This window comes from Hermetia illucens, chromosome 7 (genome assembly GCF_905115235.1).
Source record: "Hermetia illucens chromosome 7, iHerIll2.2.curated.20191125, whole genome shotgun sequence".
In the NCBI taxonomy this organism is placed as follows: domain Eukaryota; kingdom Metazoa; phylum Arthropoda; class Insecta; order Diptera; family Stratiomyidae; genus Hermetia; species Hermetia illucens.
In genome coordinates this window covers 10,517,555-10,540,611 of record NC_051855.1, presented here as the reverse complement: position 1 = coordinate 10,540,611, position 23,057 = coordinate 10,517,555, and the positions used below count along the sequence as shown (strand labels likewise).

The following is a 23,057-nucleotide window of genomic DNA, read 5'->3' as shown; positions in this document are numbered from 1 at the left end:
AATCCTCCTAGGCATTTCCGAGCATCAAACACGCCTGGACAACCTCCACCAGTAGGATGCTTCAACGGACTGTTAAACACCCCGTCAGGGTCCATGTTTGGGGGTGCTTCTCAAACAAAGGTTTCGGTACTTTGTTCTTATTTACCGAGAATTTAAATGCCGACAAAATGAATAAAATATATCAAAAAGCTTTGTTACCATCTGCTAAGCAATGGTATATCAAGAAAAATGAAAGCTGAATCCTTCAAGAGGACAACGATCCGAAACATCGGAGTCGAGCGTGTAGCGAGTGGAAGGCGGAAAACGGAATTGTCACTTTAGATTGGCCATCTCAGTCACCGGATGCAAATCCCATAGAAAATGTGTGGGCTCTGATGAAAATGCAGCTTCGCAGACGCAAGCCATGTAATTTAGATCAACTTTCTCGACAAATTTGGAGGTCTTTTCCGGTAGAATATGCAGAAAAACTACTGGAAAGTATGCCCCGACGGTGCCAGGCCATAATTGACAATGCAGGAGATTGGACTTGCTACTGAGGTATTTGCATTGAGTATTGACGACCAAATTATCAATAAATTTGCGAATTTTCGAAAAATCAATTGTTGTTATTATTTAACAATGACCACGCTCTTATGTAACAGAGTGTATTTTGCACCAAAAATTGGCTATGAAAAAGGCTTTTTCCAAATGGCTGCCGCGTTTGCTCACAATGGAACCAAAAGCAACAACGTATCAATGATTCGGAGAGCTGTTTGGCACTGTTTACTCGCAATAAACAGGATTTTTTTCGTCGATATGTGACAGTGGACGAAACATCGATTCACCACTTCACTCCGGAGTCAAGTCGGCAGTCAGCTGATTGGCGTACGACCGGTAAAAGCCGCCTGAAGCGTCCAAAAACACAACAGTCGGCCGGCAAAGTGATGGCGTCCGTATTCTGGGATGCGAATGGTATAATTTTCATTGACCACCTCGAAAAAGGAAAAACCATCAAAAGCGACTACTACATGGTGTTATTGGATCGTTTGAAGGCCGAAATAGCGAAAAAACGCCCACACATGAAGAAGAAGAAAGTTATCTGTCATCAAGACAACGCATCGTGCCACAAGTCAATCAAAACGATGACCAAATTCAACGAATTAGGCTTCCAACTGCTTCCTTATCCTCCGTACTCGCCAGATTTGGCCCCCAGCGGCTACTGGCTCTTTGCGATGCTCCAGGGAAACAGATTTGGCTCAAATGAGGAGGTGATCCCTGCTACTGAGGCTCATTTTAAGTCAAAAGACAAATCGTTCTACAAACATGGCATTGAAAAGTTAGAGAAGCGTTGGAATGATTGTATAACCCTTGAAGGAGATTATGTTGATGAATAATGAAGAATTTTGCCGATAAAATGTTGTTTTCATAGAGTTAGTCCCGGGACTTATTGAACGATGTGTTAATATAGTTTCACAAGTTTTTCGCCAGTTCTTATATACAAGACCTCTGATGATAACATGCTTCAAATTCGCTGTTTTTTGTAGTTGATAAATACATCTCGATGAACAATTATAATTAAGCCGTAATAAAAAAAGGACTGCACAAATGAAAACAATCTACCACGTCATACAGGCTAGAATGACTGATTTTCGAAGATTTATTTAAAAAATGGTTAAGTTTGATGTAAAACTCTATTCATTACTCAAATTTAAAAAGAAAAAAATGGTTTCGCAGTTCTAAGCTATCATTCTGCCGGTTGACTTTATGAGGAACTATAGAGACAATCCTTGGGTATATATACAGGAAAAAAATATCTAAAAATCAATTTCAAATATCTAAATTCTCCGAAAATCAATCAGGTTTGATTAAAAAGATCAGCAAATTGTAAAATGATGTTTGAACTATTATTAAAACAAGGATAATGACGCATAGAAACAAACTATTCACAAAGCATAACTATAAAAAAAAATACTATAACAATTGTATAATTATTTACCTTTGAAATTTCACTGTAAATTTTTACAAAATGAGCTCTTTTACAGACCAGATAAATACGTGAAAATGTGCATGGTTTTATATATAAACATGGAACGTTGATATGAATTTTATATTTTCGCTAAAATATTACCATTTTATAAATATATAAAATGGCAAAAACTCCTGTTAGTAGAATTTTGTTCATCCGCATTTCATTACCGGAGGATTCACGAGCATGCGTATTGCCTATGTATTCAAAAAAACAAGATTAATACGAAAAAGAATGGCGAAAATGCGACGCAGAAATCCATAATACTATTTTTTACATATTATATATAATAGATAACGGAAAAATTAAAAAAAAAAGCGACGGAGAACTTAATGTTTATGTATAGAAAAGGAATAACTTCATAAATACCAGGTGTACTCCTAATTAATTTCCGATTTTTTTCGATGGATGGCGCTCTATGGTTTGTGTGTGTAGCGACATGGTAATGACATGACAACACTAACATGGCAACGCCTTTCAACAGCTGATATGCTCAACAAAGTAACGTCACTATATGGATCGACAAGGATATAAATTCGACGCCATCCGACTCTTTTAGACGCTCTCTATCCCAAAATTCCAATCGTCCCAAACATTCAGTCGAGCACGCGCTGCTCGTGCTCAAATCGAACGTCCTCCTCGGTCTCAACCGGAACGCTCCGACCATAGCCTGTCTCCTCGACATAAAGAAAGCTTTCGACTCCGTATGGCAATACGGACTCGCATACAAGCTTTCTGAAGTCCTCCAGTTCCATCCGCACCTCTGTAAGCTAATTCTTAGCTTTCTTGATGGGCGGAAATCCCAAGTCCAACTCCGTGAACACCTCTCCTCCCCATATTCTAGCCCGGCTGGCATCCCTCAGGGGTCAGTCCTCTCCGCTACCCTCTTCTCCCTGTTTACCGCAGACCTTCCCAAACCAACTCCACACCCAAATCCAATCCGAATCCTTCAATACGCGGATGATCTCATCCTCTACACCTCCACCAGAAACATCCCTGCCGGCCCTATTTGGACGAGCTCTACCGGTACTTCACCCGCTGGAAACTGTCCCTGAACCCACAAAAATGCGAAACCATCGTATTCCATGGTACCGCTAAGATGACGCCGAAAATGAGGAACGAAGGCACTGAACCGTGCAACAGGTGCCTTCAAATCCCTCTACCCAATCCTAAAATACACCAGTCCAACTCCTCAGAAAGTCAAGGTTTTTTGCTATAAACAGCTTATCCGTCCCCTCCTCGTTTTCGGCTTCATCTTCTGGTCCGACACTTCCCCTCACCAAATGGAACGAATCCGCCTCAAAGAGCGCAGAATCCTCCGCCATTGTACCAACATTTACAAGAACGAAGACCGCTAGAAATACATCTCCAACCAGATCCTCTACGACTCCTCTCAAACGCCCCGCATCGACGCTGTCTTAGCCCGTCATGCCCTCAAATTCCTGGAAAAATCCATATCCCACCCAAATCCACTCATCTCCCAGGCCATGCAGATCGAGATCGTCGAAGAGAATCTTCTACGAACTCATCTGTTCCCACAAATCCTCATATCTCTCCAAGCCCGTAACCTTCTTTTCGACCCCGGCGGTAGAGTAATCTTCTACAACGGTAGCTACTCCTCATCCCAGTTTACAAAACCTACCCATCCTTAGCGCCACTCCTAGCTTCCTTTCCCAAACCCCTCCCGCATGCCCCCCATCCCAACCCACATCCTAATTCCTTCCCCCCCCCCGCCCGCCCGCTTTTATAAAAAAGTCAACTAATGAAGGTTTTTTTCGACTTTTTCTTTTAGACGCTCTTTCTCTCGATCTTCTCGGTGTTTGTAACTTAATTGTTTTTCTCGAATTTGAATAAATGGGTAGAACCGAAAAACGTACTTTTTTCATGTTTCTACATGTGGCTGTTGGTCACGCATACCTTTCATTTTGTTTAGTTGTTGTCGAGTGTCTAAACTGCGTTCACGTTTCCCCAAAAAGTACCTCCAGCAAGTTTTTATTGCGCGCCATGCATTGTTTTTCATGTTCAATCAAGGAAAAAAAGTGTTCGAGAGCCACTGTACACTTGTGGAAGTTTATGGCGATCGTGCATTAATACTTCGAACATGTGAAACGTGGTTTCGGCAATTCAGAAATGGAGATTTCGACCTGAACGACGCCGCACGTTCCGGGAAGTGAAAATCATTCGATGGCGTCGAATTGCAAGCATTATTGGATGAAGACAACACACAAACGCAGCGAGAGCTTGGAAATACGTTGGGAGTTCAACAGCAGACAATTTCGAAACGTCTGCGAGCCATGGAAAAAATTAAGAAGTGTGGAAAGTGGATGCCGCATGAATTGACCGAGAGACAAATGGAGAACCGAACGGGGGGGGGGGGGGGGACAAAAGGAAGTCTTTTCTCCATCGTATTGGTGTGGACGACGAAAAGCGGATTGTCTTGGAGAACTCCAAACGCAACAAATCGTGGGTGAGTCCAGGTGAAGCATCGAAATTGACGGCACTACCAAATCATTACGGTCGAAAGGTCATGCTGTATGTGTGGTGGGACCACACCGGCGTCATCTACTTTGAACTGCTGAAACCTAGTGAAACTGTAACGCCGTTCGCTACAAACAACAAATTAAAGATTTAAGCCGAGCGATTGCGGAGAACCGACCAGAATATCAAGAAAGACGGAAGAAGGTGATTTTACTCCATGAAAATGCACCATCGCATAAGCCGAAAGTCGTTCGCGACACGCTGGAAAAACTCAAGTGGGAGGTGTTTAACCATGCGGCTTACTCACCAGACCTGGCTCCATCGGATTACCACCGCTTTGTCTCATTGGGCCACACATTTTACAGTCAATTCTACTGGCGTGATATTCACAAATTACCAGAAAGATGGGAAAAGATGTAGAAAGTGAAGGAAAATATTTCGTATAAAATAACTATTACGGTTCCCTTGGAATTGTGTGTTTTATTCACAAAAAAACCGGAAATTAATTAGGGAGTACACCTGGTAAACGAATGGATGTGTTAATAAATGCATGAACAGATGGTTGTGTTATTGCATTCATAAAGGGATTCATTTGCATGAAAATATGAAAAAGTAAATTCAGACAAAAGAAGGAAGTACAAAAGTGGAAACATTTGAAGGGAGGAAGGTGTCAAATTCATTTTATACAAAACTATGTATTAAAAAACGTGTATTTATATGAAGGACATGAATGTTGTTGATAGATTGCTGCAAGCAAACGACAGAAATGATATGAAAACGAGGGAATGGTATGAAAACGACAGAAATGATAAAATATAGTTAAAAAGTAATTATAAGTAATATATTGCGTGAAAAAGAGACGAGAAGCCTTTAAATATGTAAAAATGAAATCATAGTTTTTTATTAATGAAAAAAAAAACAAACAAAAACAAAAAATATGTCGGAAATAAACACCAATAAATTCATAGTTCAACATTTACGTCCATTATTTTAATTTCACGAACTGGTTAGAAGTTTTTAGACTTAAATTGAAAAATGTAGTTTGAAATTATAACGGTAAAACAATCCTCTCAATTGTTTGTTTCAATAGAAAAGATTCTACATATAAATCAAATAAATGGGAAAATATCTAGAAAATTATTCTTCCTTTTTAGTCTTACCCATTTTAAATCGTAACGGTGGACTTGACATACGTCCATCTCCACCATTGCTGAATGCCAATACACGCATTTGATATTCCTTTCCAGGTGTTAATGTATCAACAAAACATTCAAGCTTACTACCAACCACAACAATTGTATCATTTGCCGTGGACATATCCTTGTCAGCTTCCCAAACACGGACCTGTTAAAATTAGGAAATCCAAAAAAAAAAAGGAAACAAAAAAATTAAAAATGGCGATCACTCTTATATGTAATCGAGAGAATATGAAAACAAGTCGGGAAACTGGAAGCTTGACGCTTCAGGTATAAAAGATTTTGATGTTTCCCTATGTGAGGCACATAACGTACTTCTCCATTGGTTGATAGCATCGACCCCGAGATATTTAAATCGCTTAGTTCTGGGCATAGTTGGCACGGTCAAAACTCACAAAAACTCTCTGATGCTCTTCCACGAAATTAGGAAAGAAATCCCTGGACCAATAGTACTTGACGCCAGGATAGTGCTTAGTTCTGGGCAGGTTACTGCCATTGCCAGAACTCAGCGATTTAAATATCTCGAGTCTAACAGAGAAGCAGAAATTCCAGTTCGGAATAGTAGCTTTAAAAAATTAGATCGACCTCGAGGCAAATTCGCAGTTCTCACCTTGACCTCGAAAGATCTGGTCTCGCCCAATTTCATTAGTTTTTTTTTTTATCAAGATAAGCAAAGAGAATTTCTTCCGAACTGAAACCCTTTCCTCAGAAATGGACTATCTGAGAAGTTATAAAACGTCAACAAGGAACTGCTAATTGAAAGGAGAAAACATAAAAAAGTTCCTTTGAACACAAAGCCCCATTTGGATCAAAAATAAAAAAAAAAACGACTGAAGGTTCTCAAAGAATTCAACGATATCTTACCTTATACCCTTGTATAGGTTCCTCCTCCTGAGTGGGGGCAACATAACGCCATACCACACGAACTGTTGAAGGATTCACTCCGTAAACATGAACTGATGATGGTGGCTTTTGCGGTGGTTTACGATAAGTCCTCTCTATGACCAAACGAAAAAGCAGGAATTAGTCAAACTGGGATTAGTTTATTAACTCTCGGTCTCACCTAGATATCTTTCACTCTCCGGACCCTCACCGGCTGCATTATACACCATAACTTTAACATGATAGTATGTGTCGGGATCAAGACCAACAATGAGTGCCCAGGGTCGAGTTGTCCTCGAAAGATAGTAAACTGATGTCTCCTCAGGCAGTGAGGACTTCCAGTACTTCAGCTGTTAAAGCAAAGAAAAAAGCAATTAGCAGAGCCAAAAAGAGATCCTACTCTGTCAACTTACACGATGTCCAATCAACTTTCCGCGGATCTTTTCACGGGTTTGCTCAACCGGGCTCCAGGTCACATTCAATGCAGTCGAATTGAAACTTCGCGCTACCGGTGTCTGTGGAGCAACCTGTGGCATATCCTCAGCAGAATATATGGTAACTATTTCACTTGCCGGTCCCACTCCTACATTATTGATTGCTTGAACCTTAACATCGTACTGAGTATAATACCGATCATATGGTATATTCACAACAGCCCTTCCGACATTTTGCCCAACGGGTAGGACCTCAGTAGCCCATTCTTCATCACCATGCAGTCGCCAGTAAACTTTATAGTGAATTCCATGACTATTCTGCTCTTGAGGCAATAAAGGCTCCCAAGTAATTGTCAAATCCCCGATTTTACCACCTCCTCCGCCAACATTACGTGGTGGTATGTAAGGTTTATCATCCAGGGTACTATATTGCGGTGAAGGAGCTGATGGTATACCGATACCTAAATTATTCACAGCGCATACACTGAACTCGTAGCTAGACCACGGTGTTAATCCTGTTACTTCGGCTCGCTGGCGACCTGTATATCGATCGGTTTCATGAGCACTGACTCCAATGGAAACATTGGTCCATGTTTTGTTCCAGTTCGTCCTTCCCAATATATTATAGTAGAGTATCTGGCGACCGTTATTAGCACCATCGACCCACTCGATTAAGGCACGTGTTTTACCAATTTCTATTACGCTGAGACCACCCGGAGCTCCTGGTGGTCCTTCAACAATCAACTGAGTTTCCGATTTGATTTGATTCACTGATGATTTTGCAATACATTCGTATTGTCCGGCATCCAGAAGGGTTAGGTTGTCTATGACTAAAGTGTTCTCTTCGATTCTCTGAAATTAGAGAAAATAAAAGTCGTGTTGGTTTGATAGAGCTCCTTGAAAGTTGGCTTATCAGATAGTCCAGTATTTTACACTTTTCTGTACTTACAATTCGTCGATTTTGAAGGTCCTCCTTGATAACTTCGCCGTTGTGGGTCCAAATATAAGCCACGTCCAGGACTTCATCGTAAGTTACTTCACATTGCATGTAGACCAAGTCGTGGATTTGATAAACCAAGCGCGGCTGTAAAGCCTGTGTGAATCGTAGTTCGCCTAGTAAGGAAGATTTGAGACATGAAGTCTAACCACGTCACTCAACCACGCAAAGGAATATCTTGGTATCGCGGTACTGATACTTACGCAACACAATAAGTCGTGCCCGTGATTCGTCCGTCCCGTTTGAGTTTGATGCAACGCAAGTGTACACTCCTTCGTCATCTCGTGAAGTTGGAGAAATAATCAACGTACCAGTAGGCAGAATTCTTCGATTCCCACCCGATCCAATGACATTTCCATCCTTTTTCCATTGGAAGCGAGGTCGCGGTGCTGCTTCTGGATCACAAACAATTGTAGTATTACCATTCGCTATAGCATATATTTCTGCTTCCAAGGGACGCTTTTTGAAAGATGGTTTCATCGTAAGAACACGCAATTGGGCAGACGAGTAGACAGCTTTCAATTGATTCTCTGCTTTGCACTGATACATGCCATTATCCTTGTCCGGATCGAGGTACTTTATAGTTAAGAAGTTATCCTGGATTATATAGCGATCTCGATTTAATCTCTCGATGTCCAGAAGCTCTGCATTCTTATACCAAGTGTAATTGACATCCGGCACGGCAGATGCTTCACAAATAAAACTGACCTCACTATTATAGTCCTTAATCTTATCCCTTAAGGGTATTGTAAAGTTAGGCTTCTGTTGGATGCTAATCAAGATAGATTTTTGCAATGTTATCCGATGATTTTCAATCGTACAGATATACTCCCCATTGTCATTAATCGTGGCATTCGGTATTATCAGGACACGATTATAACTTGTCTGGTAGGCGTGTCGTGGTAATGCACTATCCTTACGTGTCCAATTATAAGACGGCACGGGATAGCCAAATCCTACGCATTCCAGCCGAATTTCTTCTCCAGCAACTGGTGCTTCTGGGAAGACTTTCGGGAATGTATTAGCAAAAATCAGCGCCTGATAGTCACTGTTTGGATGAACACGTAGCGGGAAGAAAGGACCATTTCTTCCAGTGCTGCTTACCAAGCTCTGGACGGTGCAAGAATAGTTGGCACGGTCGACGGCTTCAATAGATGAAATGTACAGGGCACCGTCAAAACTCACAAAAACTCTCTGATCCTCTTCCACGAAATTAGGAAAGAAATCCCTGGACCAATAGTACTTGACGCCAGGATAGTGCTGAGGTGGATCACAAAACATGGCTTTACCCCAGTTCATTTCTGCCCTTTCCTCTGATCTTTGCAGATTGAACTCCATAATATAACCGAAGTTCAGATGCGTACTCTCGGATCTAATTCGTCCGAATTTATTCTCAGCGACGCAGTGGTATACACCTTGATCCAAATTCTGAGTAGGATCGTGTATGATCAGATTTCCTCCGCTGAGAGTGAAGCGTTCATTCACTAAAGGATCAATCGATAAGAACGTTAGGTTGTCGTTCACGTATTCCTCCTTGTACCAGGTGTAGGTCGGAGTGGGAAAACCTCCAGCTAAGCAACTTAGCGATACATAATTCTCCAGCGCTCGTTTCGAAGTATCGAAGGTCGTATCAACAGGTTGTTTGATGAAGTAGGGACCTCGTGGTACCTGTCTGAAATCCCTAACTTCCAGTCCGTAGTCATAGGCACGTCTGTCGTCAGCCTTGAGATTCACGTTCTCTATGTTGTAGAGCTGCTTTGATTCACAGATGAAGAGGTTATTTTCGGTGTCATAAGTAGGCATAAACATCCATCGATCGTTGATCCTTGAGTACCCGTAAACCAGGCGAGTTTTGTCAGCATGCAAGAAAGGGTTATTATCCTTATATGTTCGATCCAGTAGATTCGGGTTTGTATTGAGATTTGGATTTGAATTGAGGGGGTTTGTGCCGGGCACAACTCCTCCAACAGGACCAAAAGGATTCCTAACATTTGGAGAGACATTGTTGAAGTTCCGGTTGATCAGCTGAAGGTCCTTGTTGTCATAGAGATTCTCTCGTTCGTTTATATTAGGTTCATAGGAAAACGAATCCTCAAGCATTAAAAACTGACTGTTATCGTCATTTATCCAACTCCCTGGGGCCGTCTCCCTTGCCGATATGAAGTAGCGGTTCTCCTTCTGATTTTGCATCAACAACTGTTTCAGGATGAATGCATGCTTCTCAGTATTGTCGATGTGCACCAGATCAGCATTGTAGGCACGACAGATTTTCTTTGCATCATACCAATTTCTTCTTGGGGACTTGATGAACCTGTAACATGTCTGACGATGGGCAAGCCAATATTCAGGACAATAGCTGTTAGCATCCATACCATCCAGGCCATCGAATAAACTGTTGCCATACAGATTGTAATTATAGTTTCGATTCTCATTCAGTTGTGGATTTTGGTCATAAAAGTCGGAGGTTCCTTGCCCAAACTGTTGTTGGCCATATTGTTGAGAGCCATATTGTTGCTGTTGTTGGTAGGGAAGACCACCTGGAGCTAATCCTGATGGAGATAATAGTTCTGTTTGTGATGGATTCTGTTGCTGCGGCTGCTGCTGCAGTTGGTAATCATCAAGGTACTGTTGCCCATTAGTCGTTACAAAAAGCAGAATCGTAAGGATTCCGGATAAGGTACGAAATCGCGTCATGTCTTCTAATCACTTTAAATTATACATTCATCGCTCTTCAGTACTCTTATAGTGTTTGTCTTTTTATGATTTAGGAGGAAAGGCACATGATATTGTCAGGCTGCAAGACGGATAAATACAGGTGTTTATTAGAATAAGTTGAATAGTTGACGGTATCGTCTGCGAAAGAGATTTAACCTTAAGACATAAGATCTGGGCCTATCATAAGGCTTGGTCCTGAAATAAATTTGACTCTGATATTCGTCTGTCGTCTGTCCTCTGTCGTGCGCCGTCTGCCTTCTACCGTCTGTCGTCTGGCCCCTGTCCTCTGTTCTCTGCCGTCTGTCCTCCTTCCTCTGTCCTCTGCCGTCGGGCGTCTGTCATCTGTCTCTGTCCTCTATCCTCTGTCCTCTGCACTCTGTCGTCTGTCTTCTGTCCTTTGTCCTCTGTCCTAACTCTCTGGTATTCCTACTAAACAAAAATCATTAGTATCCTAATCATTAGATCAATCTTAGACCGCTCTAAGTTACTAGGACACTTTCTGTTTGGTACCTTGTCAGCCAACAGAAAGAGTTTTATCCAAAACATATCATCATAGGGCCAAACTTCCTTCCTACTGTACAAAACCATGATCTTGCCAATTCTCGCGTGGTGGAGTATAACGCTTCAACTATATCTATCGCACCATCTTTCGCGGTTACCTGAAAAGCGCTTCAGTTCCCCTCACGACTTCTCGAGACGCCTGCACTCCTCCTGTAATATTTTGCTTCAAGCGCCCTTGAAGCGACCCACTCGTCGATCATCTTGGGCAAATAAACTGGACACTCGGGATGACGAGAGAGATCAGCACCAACTTGTCAAAAACCGACACCAACGCACACAGGATGTCCAGCACTTCTGTTGCGTTAATGACAAGAATGGTACTTTGGTTACCGACCTTCAAGCCACGATAGATAGATGGCCAAAATATTTCGATTAAATTTCAACGGAAGAATTTGCTCATCCTCCATTCCCACAAATATTGCCGACATTTGGACCAATTCCACCTGTCGCGCCACTGGGGTGCTCTGAGGTGGCGGGGCGGCAACCCTGTCGGCTGAACCAAAACCAAGTGGCCGAGGAGAACCTCCACGTGGTGGCACCGGGAAACGCTGTATCGCATTGACTTGCCGGCCGTGATGCAGTAGGCGAATGCTCTAAGGCTTAATCAGGGCGATCAGACCCGAGTCTGCACGGGGACTCATCTGAAGTGGCTTCGGCCACGAAACCTTACCAGGGGTATACTGGTACCATGGGAACCGGGGTAGCCTCTGGACTCATATACTTCGGGAGAATTCCTGTCGTATATGAGTACAGCTCGGTTGTTTGCGGTTGGCCCCTTAGGAAAGCGCCATGTCGGAGGAGGAGGGTGACACTCCGACAGTGGAGAAGAGCTCCAAACGATAACGGAGCCAATGGCCAGCACTAAGATAGCCCAGATAAACCTCCACCATGCGAGAGCTGCATCTGCAGTGATTGCAAGGGCAAATTCCAAGGAGAACATTGGAATAGTGCTGGCTCAGAAGCCCTGGGTGTACCGGGGGCAGATTCGCGGTCTGCAAGGAGGAGACATGCAGGTAATTTGGGACTCCCCTTGTGAAAAACCAAGAGCTTGCATTATTCTTAAGCGTAATTCAAAGTACATATGTCTTTCAGAGTTCTTAACCGGGGACCTTGTGGCTATCCAAGTCTCATTGGAAGCCGGGAGGAGCACTCGAGAGGCAGTTGTAGCATCGGGATACTTCCCAGGAGACGAGAGCCGGGCTCCACCGGAACAAGTCGCAAAGCTAACTAAGTATTGCGAGGAGAGGGCGTTACCACTTCTTCTCGGCTGCGAAGCCAACGCCCACCACGAAGTGTGGGGAAGCAGCGACACTAATCGTAGAGGTGAGTACCGGCGGTTTTTGGGAGTGAGCAAGCGAGCTCCCGGCCGTCGATATCCAACGACCGCAGTGCCTCAGTAGTGGGAAACTTGGCTACTGTGGCATCTAATGCTACAAGAGATAATGGTGGAGTGGAAATTAGGTCCACACCGGATCCTTTTAGGAGTTCGAAGCTTGGGAGATCACCACCGAGAACAATGGTTCTTTTTGGTAGTCGAGATTCGTCGCGGGACTCTGAAAGAAACACGAATAGTCCCTTAATCGACATCATTCCTTGTGGCGCAAGGCGCGAAAGCAAACGGGGACATACCGGAATGGCGTTTGTTACACTCGGGGAACGAATAAATGAACTGTGCGAGTTCATCAAGGAGAGGCGGAATATCCACCAAAATATTCAAGCCTTGATAAGAGGCATTAAATTGTCTTACCTCAAGGCACTCGAAGAAAAGGATTCCCAAGCGTCAGGAGGCAAGGTCACAAGGGAAACGCATGATAAGGCAGGCGGGAAGACAGGAAAACGGGCTAGAGACGGTACCAGCGAGCCTCTTGGACCACAGCAAGTCCCGAAGAAGGAAAAAGCCTCTTCACCAAAGAAGGCGGAGCCGGCGAGAGTACCCGCGAAAGTCGGTAATCTCACGATTGCAGCCACAACACCTACAAAAGTGGAAGAAACCAACGCCCGGAGGCCCGAACAATGGGCCCTTCCCTTCCCTTCCCTTCCAAGAAGGGAAATATGTCCTATGCCGACATCCTCCGAAAGGTGAAGTCAGACCCGGAATTGCAGGATTTGGGGGATAATGTGAGCCGTATCAGGCGAACACAGAGAGGGGATCTGATGCTGGAGTTAAGTAGATCCGCCGACAAGTCGGCCGATAACTTCCCCGGGCAGGTGGAAAGTGTACTAGGAGAGGAAGCTGAGATAAGAGCTCTGAAACAGGAGATAGTGATTGAATGCAAGGACCTAGATGAGGTCACCTCATGGGAGGACATCTGTGCTGCGCTAAAGCAACAATTCAACCTTAGCGATATAGACCAGAGTGGCATAAAAAGGATGAAGAAGGCATATGGCGGCACACAGACCGCTATTATTAGTTTGCCGGCGAAATCAGCTATTAAGTTAATCACCGCGGGCAAGGTAAGGGTAGGTTGGGTCGTGTGCAGGCTCAGGGAGCAAATATCTCTAAAGAGATGCTTCAGATGCCTCGATTTCGGCCATTTTGCGGCGGCATGCACTAGCCAGCATGATAGGTCGAGGAGTTGCAGGAAGTGTGGGGAAGAGGGCCACCTTATCAAAGATTTCACCGGAGATCCACGGGGGGGGGGGGGGGGGGGGGGAAGAGGGCGTGGATGACCGGCATGTTGCGGGAAGCAGCAGATGTCCGGTATATAGGAGGGAGCTGAAACGCACAGGCAAATGAGATTGATACAAATCAATCTCAATCACTGTGAGGCAGCTCAGCACCTGCTCTCGCAAACCATTCGAGAGCCGAATGTGGATGTCGCGGTTATTTGCGAGCCGTACAGAAACCACGGCGGTGCGACTTGGCGGTGGATGCGTCTGGCAAGACAGACCATTCAGGAAGTCATGGCCCCCCGCCAGCCGGTTTTATAAGGGCGAAGGTCAACGGTGTCCATATTTACAGCTGCTACAGCTCCTAGTGCAACCTTAGCACAATATGAGGAGATGTTAGACAGTCTGGTGTTGGACGCTAGAGACCGCAGCCCTAAAATCATTGCGGGCGATTTCAACGCGTGGGCCCTGGAGTGGGGAAGCCGATCGACGAACGCCAGAGGTCAAATTCTGTTGGAGTCATTTGCGGAGCTGGACATCGTGCTGCCCAACGTTGGATGCGTGCCCACCTTTCCAGGAAGAGGGTCAGGTTCGATCGTTGACCTGACATTTGTTAGCACTTCACTGGTGAGGGAGATGACTTGGCCAGTGAGTGAGCACTACACCCACAGTGACCACCAGGCCATCTTCCTCCGTATTGGGAACCGGGGAACCAGTCAACGGCGCTCTGGAGGTGGAAAGGCTAAGGCGGTTGGCTGGTCTATCGGAGCTTTCGACGAGGAGATATTCCTGGCCGCATTAGAGGGAGCCCATGATCCGGATGGAACAGCGGTGGAAATGGTCACACAGCTGTCTCAGCGTGTAACCGAAGCATGCGACGCTACGATGCCACGACGACGTTTGCACCATGGCAAGCAGCCAAACTACTGGTGGAACACGGAGATCGCTGCCTTGAGATCCTCTTGTCTCCGAGCGAAGAGAATTTCCCACAGGACAAGGGGAAGGCCGGAGCACCAGGAGCGTGAGGAGGAATACAGGGATCTGCGAAGCAACCTTAAGAAGGTCATTCGGAGAAGCAAGCGGGCATGCTACCAGAAGCTCTGCATGGAGGCTAATACGAATCCGTGGGGTACAGCCTACCAAGTTGTAATGAAGAAGATCCGCGGGCGAAAATCACCTCAAGTGACATGCCCACGGCTCTTGTTGCAAATAATTACAACTCTTTTCCCGCAGCAGGAGCAGGACGAAAGAGAACCCCAACTGGCAGCTCAGCAGGACGTCTTCTCGATCCCTGATGTTACCGAAGAGGAACTTGGGGAAATCTGCAGACGTATTGAGGACAGTAAGGCTCCGGGATTGGACGGAATTCCGAACAAGGCTCTGAAGGTGGCGGTCAAGGCCAGACCAAGGTGGTTCGCAAGCACATTCGAATCGTGCATGGCGGAAGGAGTGTTTCCGGCCCAGTGGAAGAGGCAGAAGCTGGTGTTGCTACCGAAGCCCCGAAAACCACCCGGCGTGCCCTCTTCATATCGCCCTATTTGTCTCTTAGACACCATGGGGAAGATGTTGGAGAGGGTGATATACAACAGGCTGCTCCCGTTCATCGAGCTTGCGGGTGGTCTTTCGGAGCGGCAATATGGGTTTCGGCGAGCCCGTTCTACGGTCGATGCAGTAGCAAAAGTCGTGGAATTGGCTCGAAATGCAATGGCCATGGGCAAATGCTGTGCTCTGGTGACGCTGGACGTCAAAAATGCTTCTAACTCAGCCAACTGGGCCTGGATTAAGGGCGCTTTGGCCAAACTGGGTGTTCCTAGCTACTTGGCTCGGCTCGTCGAGAGTTACTTTTCGGACAGACTTCTCTGGTACGAGACGGACGACGGGCCGAATGAGTACATTGTGACAGCAGGTGTGCCTCAAGGTTCTGTATTGCGACCGCTGCTGTGGAACATAATGTACGACGGAGTGCTTGGCCTTCGCGTGCCGGAGGAGACAACGCTGATTGGTTTTGCGGACAACCTGGCGGTAGTTGCAATTGCAAAGCTTCCCGAGGACGTGGAGCTTTATGCAAATGAAGCCATTCACACCATCAAGTCATGGTAACGAATGGCCAAGCTGGACCTGGCGGCCGAAAAGACGGAGGCGGTCCTCATTACCAACCGTAGGAAGAATAACACGGTTACCATTCAGGTTGGTAATCGTGAGGTCGTCTCAAAATCGGTTGTCAAATACCTGGGGGTGATGATCGATGCCAAGCTGAGTTTCAAGGGACACTTGGATTATGCGCGAGAGAAGGCAGCAAATGCCAGCTCATCCCTTGCAAGGATGATGCCAAACGTGGGAGGGCCGAAGTATAGTCGCAGGTTACTCATCGCGGGAGTGGTGAGGTCGATCCTGCTATACGCGGCCCCTGTCTGGGCGGGAGCGTTGAACCACGCTGTCAACCGGAGGAAGATAAGTTCGGCATACCGGCCAATTGCGCTAAGGGTGTGCAGCGCATTTAGGACGGCGTCGACGGAGGCAGTGTGTGTCATCGCAGAAATGATCCCTATAGATCTTCTAGCAGGCGAGGCACACTGGCTCTACGAAAAACGAAAGGTAAATCCAGCCGAGGTGAATGCGGATTTCCGAAAAGCCATCAGGAGAGAGTTGTGTGGCAAATGGCAACAACGATGGAATAACTCCGACAAGGGCAGGTGGACCCATACATTGATCCCGTGTATCGAGAAATGGGTCAACCGAAAGCACGAAGAATTGAATCACCACCTGACACAGTTCCTTACGGTACACGGTGGCTATAGGAAGTACTTGCATCGCTTCGAGTTGGACGAGTCTCCCAACTGTCCTGAATGCGGTGCTACACTCGAGGACCCAGAGCACGTTATGTTCCATTGTCCCAGATTTCTGCAGCAGAAAAGGAAGTTGAATACCATCTGAGGGGCGGACATCGAGCCTGTGGATGGCTATTGGTTTATGCTTGCTTTTAGAAATCGGTTGTACCAGCGCGTTCCAGGACCAGGATATAGTATTGGAATTAGTGAGGGTGACATCTGGTGCAGATGCTCTTGTTTTGCCATTTGTTACCTGGTCCACAAAGGTTAGTGAACCGTTGTTGAGTGGTCTAAAGTCAGATCTGCATATTGTGTTTGAGAGATGCCTCCCTTTACTATTCTCGATGGAATCCCCAAATATGAATGACCTGGCTTTTAGGTCGCCCGTTATTATTGTGTTTGGGGTATTGCTCAGAAATTGAAACAGCTTGTCTAGTTCTACTTTGAAAGTAGTCGTAGTTGTATGCGGGGGCATGCATATGGAGGCAATGGTGATGTTTGGAGTGAGGTTCAGAGTCTTAGCGATAATGATGTCCATGTTGGTATCAGAGGTTATTGGCCTGACATTTATGCTATGCTTATGTTTTTACTCCCTCTGATGGTTCTGTTGAACTCATCTTGAGGATTCCTTGTCCAATTGTTCGGACTTTCTCTTTTTTCCAGCGGAGGGAAGGCAACGTCACAGTCAACATCGCAGTCCAGTGAGTTGTAATAATTTTTCACTTCTTCGGTAGCTTCCCTCATGGAGATATTTTTTATTGCTGCCGTCTTGATTATCGTCAGGTGTTCGACCCAGATGGTGCACTTCCTGTCTCTGGCGTCATGGTCGGACTTACCATATAGAGCACATTTTTTCCTGCATGTGTTGCCATCGCACTGATCTTTTGGACCACTGCAATTTAAACATCTCCTCACGTTCGCTTTGCAGTTAGTGGCAATGTGGCCCAATCTGCCACAAGCAAAACATTGCCTCGGTCTGTTTAAGTAATGGTCAACCTCAACCCTCACGCTACCGATTGAGATATATTTGGGGATGTCAGAGCCAACGAAGGTTAATTTGACCGTTCGAGATGGAAGGAAGACATCTTTGTTTTCCTTAGATCTGAAGTTCAGCCTTTGCACTTTCGCCAATTTTATCGGAGAGTTAATGTCCTGTAGTATTTCATCTTCTGTGAAATCCGTGGGGATGCCTTTAATAATCCCAAATCTATCTAATCGCATGGGGTTAATTCCCCGTGCTCCACATATACTTTAATGTACCACATATACTTTTAATCTTGCACTAAATTTTACGCATTTCTACCTATTTACTTTTGCCAACTAAATATTTTTAGATTTTACTTCAATGGAAAAACCATGCGGCATTCCTGGGTGAAATCAACTCATTACCATCATCAACGGCGCAACAGTCGGTGTACGGTTTGGGCGTGCTTTCGTCTGAAGCTCCGAACATGCCGCTTTTGCGCCGAAATCCACCAATTAGATATCCCTAGTAACTGCCTGGAGTTCTGGCTTGCGCCCTGGCTCCATCTAAGGTAGAGCTTCATTTTCATCCATAGATATTGTCCCTAGAGACATTCTCAGGTTCTCATTATGTTCAAATTGTCAGTATAAGTTAGCAGTTGGATAGGCCTGAAGAAAAAAATGGCACCGACACTCACCTCAGCGTCAGTGACCACTTTTTCTATATTGTTGCCATTCACTGCTAATGGGATATAGCACGTCAACTACGCCTTTCGTTCACGGTTCGCTGAAATACCCTTCAGCTACCTAAATGACTTCAAGAGAACTCTATATTCCACCGTTCTGTGCCAAGCCCTCTAGGCTCGTCGGCCATCTTGGAAGAGTGAGTTCTACTGCATTGCCTAGCCAGGAATGGAATTGTCGACCTCTTTTAAGTGGGACCAATCCAATCCCGGTAGGGTCACTTTCCATGTGCTTTTGTACTTTTTAGGATCAGATGAATAGGAATGCATGATTCAGGATAATAGAGCTATTGATTCTGAAAGGTTTCGAAAGTGATCCTACTGCTTTTATCTGGCTTTCCATGTTCTCTCGTGACCATATCCTCAAAATATTTCCTGCTTCTTATCAAAGGGCGGCTAAAAGTGATGAAGGTCTTCGGGATGGCGGTCTTTTTCGGATACGGGTTGATTTGGTGACCACAATCAGCGCCCCGTCGTGAATGGCGGTCTTTTTCGGATACGGGTTGATTTGGTGACCACAATCAGCGCCCCGTCGTGAATGGCATGCTGGTTCAGTTTTATGCTGAATGCAGGTTCACCAATCAAACCAGGCGATGCGAGGTCTATTTAACACCTCTGCCACAATGCACCCCATTTGTATCGCGTAATGTCATGCTTGAAACAACAAGGAGCTCTGCCCGCGATGTAGACACAACTCTTATGAAACTTCCACTAGAGCGCATAAAACCGGGCCGAGACCACATTTCTCCGGAATTCTTCTGGTACATAAGCCCTCAGAGGACCAGGTACCAGATAACCTCCGGTGAGGCTTCGTGGCAAGAACTACTTCTGATGAGTGCCTTGGTTGCCCTCCTCGAGTACACGCACACCACAAAGGGTTGACTGGAACCTGTTTGTTTTGGAGAGCCACAATGTGACCTTACCGCCTACAAAACAATACATAAGACATCACAAGACAAAATTCACACAAAACACAAGGAGCTAGTAGCTGTCTGCTACGGCCACTATGACCATTCGCCCGTTACATTACAGATGAAGTAGCATTGAGGAGCTCCTTTCGCTGCCGAAAGACAGCACAGGTGTATTATTTATGGCATTGAAGCGTATCATTGATAGTAACGTACTGGCTAAAATCGGATATACTCTTCATTGCGTGAACGAAAATATCTAGATTACGGATGTCGCAGTACATTGTAAAGACACAGAGAACATGAAACCAGTTCTCTGAGTCTGCCCCACACAGGTTCCGCGATAAAAAAAACTCATTCAAGTTACCATGCACCGTCAGGAGGAAGCACATCTCAAGCCCAAAGTCCACGACAGAACTTCCTCTGGCAGACATACTTTTGACGTATTCATATATGACCCGACCTTTCCCCCATTCGCTTCATCTAAGCTGCCACTTTGATGTTAGATCTCGTCTAACAACCTTCTCACTCCTGACCTGGTTCTCACTAATTAAATCAGTTTGCAGCAAAAGTAAGCCCTTCCTGCTCCTGTAACCGTGGCACGCCGTACTACCTATAGATTAAGAAGAGGAATACTCCGGATAGCTGAGTGGTTAGAGCGCAAGGTCGCGGTTCAAATCTCGCTGGTGGCAGAGGGATTTGTATCATGATTTGACGTCGGATACCAGTCGACTCAGCTGTGAATGAGTACCTGAGTCAAATCAGGGTAATAATCTCGGGCGAGCGCAATGCTGACCACATTGTCTCCTACAGTCTACCCGTTACGGTCTTGAATGAAGTGCTCTAACACACTTCAAGGCCCTGATCCAATATGGATTGTTGTGCCAAAGATTATTATTTCTGAGTTATCACAATCTCGGCAGATGCCGGATTTTACCTAATACTAGCACTAAGTGCCAAGCATTTAGGCTCGGACGATCCTACCTACTTAAAAACTAAAGGGGCACTGGTGGTGGTGGCCGGTGGTAGGTCAGTGGGAGAATCCGTCCAGTACCCCCCGCAACATCGAGCACGTATGCAGAATGGTGTACTTCTGCATGGTTTGAACCAGACTGTGCGAAAGTCCCAGGACATCAAGGGAAGCCGTCAGGGATTTAGGTACAATACCTGTAGCTGACAATATTATGGGAACTACAACCACCCGCTCGAGACGCCAAATTTCTTTGATTTCACGAGCCAATGGCTCATAGTTCACCTTCTTCTCCACGTATTTCCGTTCAATGTTGCTATTATGGGGGATAGCAACATCAATAATATACGCGGAGCGACCCGTCTTGTCAACTAGCAGTACGTCAGGCTTGTTGTGTGCGGTATGGCGATCAGTCAGAACTTGCCGGTCCCAATACATGCTGTAAGCAGAACTATCAAGTACTGCTTGCGGCTCATATCGGTAAACCGGACATGTTCCCGTGATCAGCCCATGCTTATATGCAAGGTTTTGATGGATAACCTTACATACAGTATTATGCCTGGTGATGTATTGCACCGGTGCCATAACAGTACAGCCAGAAATGAGATGGTCCAACGTCTCTAACGCCGAACCACACATTCTGCACTGGTCGTTCTCCACCCGTTCTTTCATGATGAGCTTTTTATAAGCTCGGGTGGCGACCACGCCATCCTGAATGGCACACATGAACCCCTCCGTCTCAGCAAAGAGCTCCCCAGCACACAGCCACCTGTTCGACAGATGCAAATCGACAAATGGCTGCCAAAGACAATTCACGTGTTTACCGTGCATTGCCTTCGACTTCCATTCCTCGATCCGCTCCTGGTCCGACTTCACCCCACTCAGAGGATTGAAAGATCGATCCTTCAAGTTAAGTGGAGTCAGTCCACAGTCTGCCTTACAGACAGCCGCATGCAAGGGGCTCGCCTGCTCTTTACTGTAAAAATAAGCGCGCAGCGAGTCGACTTGGCGATGATGTTGTGCCGCCACGGCAACCACGCCTCTACCTCCGATGTCAGGAGGCAGCTTCATCCGCTCCACGGCAGACTTTCGGTGATACATTCGGAATTTGGACATAGTTGTCGGTATCCGCCGCTGGACGTTTTCCAGGTCGGTCTTCGTCCACGGCAATATTCCGAATGCATAAGCCAGTGAAGGGATAGCGAATACATTCAACGCGCTTATTTTATTCTTCCCCGAGAGATGCGATTTCAGCACCAGCTTTACACGTCGCAGGAATTCGGACAGCAGAGCTTCCTTCAGATCACCAACTCGAGCATGGGTTCCTTATTATTATTATGGGTATCTCTCAAGGAAATATATGCTTTTAGCCCTAATGTGACGCTGATTTGCAATAAACTTTTATCCTCGTAGGCCCATCTTCCTTGACCGTAATTACCTGGTCTTTGACGTTGAGACGCCTCGTAAGTTTATGGAAATTGAGGGGTTTGAAAGCCTCAATTCTTTCCTGTCCGTTAACTTTATCTATGTATGTCATGGGGTTGCTTCTCTCCACACATACTGTGTACGCTTTACATTGAGCGTTCTCGCTGGACCTGTACACTGGGGCTGTTTGCTCCATCGGAACTATTTTTTATTTTTTCATTGGTGAAAGGGTCTTGCTTAGGTCCTGAGGCTGGGTAACCTCAGGGAAAGCTTTGAGTTGAGTCGTGGCTGGTAGAATTCCAGAAACCTTTTGTTGTTTAATCGTGGGAGACTGGATTGGGGATCTTGACAGGCTCCTCGAAGCCCTTCGCTCTTTCCTGGTTAGGATATAGCCACCGATTTCTGTTGGGCTTTTGAACTGTGGCCCCACAGGTGCCTGAGGAGATGTGTCATTCAACGAAGGACCCGAGGCATAAACAAATAAGCAATTCCACAAACCCTACACTATCCCCAGAGCAGCCAATTAACACAACATTAATTCTTACAAGGCGCTTCCCGGAAACTTGGTTGCGTACTAAGATCTAATCCGCGACACAGTCCACTGATATTTCACATCAGTCGAGACATAATTCCTCCAATTACTTTAAATTTCTACTTGTTTACATCTAGCCGGAACCCTAGCAACCAGTGGGAAAGCGTAGGAGTGAGACATTCCATAGGCAAAACTCTAGGAATATTGCAAAGTAGCTCTTATGCAGTTATCTTCAGTAGAGTCTATTTAGGATCCTAGTCATCAGGCCCACAATGCAAATCAGATGCGATTTCTCTGAATCAAGATCTATCCAGGGATTAGTCATAGTAGAACTATCTTAATCAAGTAATAGCAGTGCCGGGGTAGATGCTTTAGCACATTTGCTATCTTACCTGGCAAAATATCTGCAAAATGATGACTTGAACTCAAGCACAAAACACTGCAAACTGAATTTTTATCGAATATCAAGAAACAGAATAAAAACCCAGTATAATTCTCAAAAACACGCGAAATAAAGGTGTGGCCAACCGCACTGACCGTCTTGCACAAAACTGAATTTTTTGAATTATCTTCACAAAATCGTAGCACTCACATCCACCGAAACACGGTAAACTATAAAACAAAACTATCTTTCGCAAATAATATTAATTAATTAAAATAATATAAATACAACATAAACGCACTATGTCATATATTTATATCTAAAAAGAGAAGCGTCGTCTGTCACACGAAGCCTGGGCGTGTTATGGTTTTGGTGATTGTACTAAATGACGGGTTCTTCCTATTGCTTTTCACGCTAGGTGGCGACAC

General features: G+C 45.3%; 1 protein-coding gene across 1 annotated transcript; it reads right to left on the bottom strand.

Annotated features, from left to right (window-relative positions):
• Window positions 1-1,054: 1,054 nt before the first annotated feature.
• LOC119660808 (contactin) lies at window positions 1,055-22,996 on the bottom strand. Its single transcript, XM_038069648.1, has 8 exons — window positions 22,640-22,996; window positions 8,196-10,786; window positions 7,945-8,108; window positions 6,975-7,847; window positions 6,743-6,911; window positions 6,544-6,677; window positions 5,644-5,827; window positions 1,055-2,202 (listed from the first exon to the last, which is right to left on the bottom strand). The coding sequence occupies exons 2-8, from the start codon at window positions 10,684-10,686 to the stop codon at window positions 2,096-2,098; spliced, it is 4,122 nt and encodes a 1,373-aa protein (XP_037925576.1). The 5' UTR covers window positions 10,687-10,786; window positions 22,640-22,996; the 3' UTR covers window positions 1,055-2,095.
• Window positions 22,997-23,057: the final 61 nt, after the last annotated feature.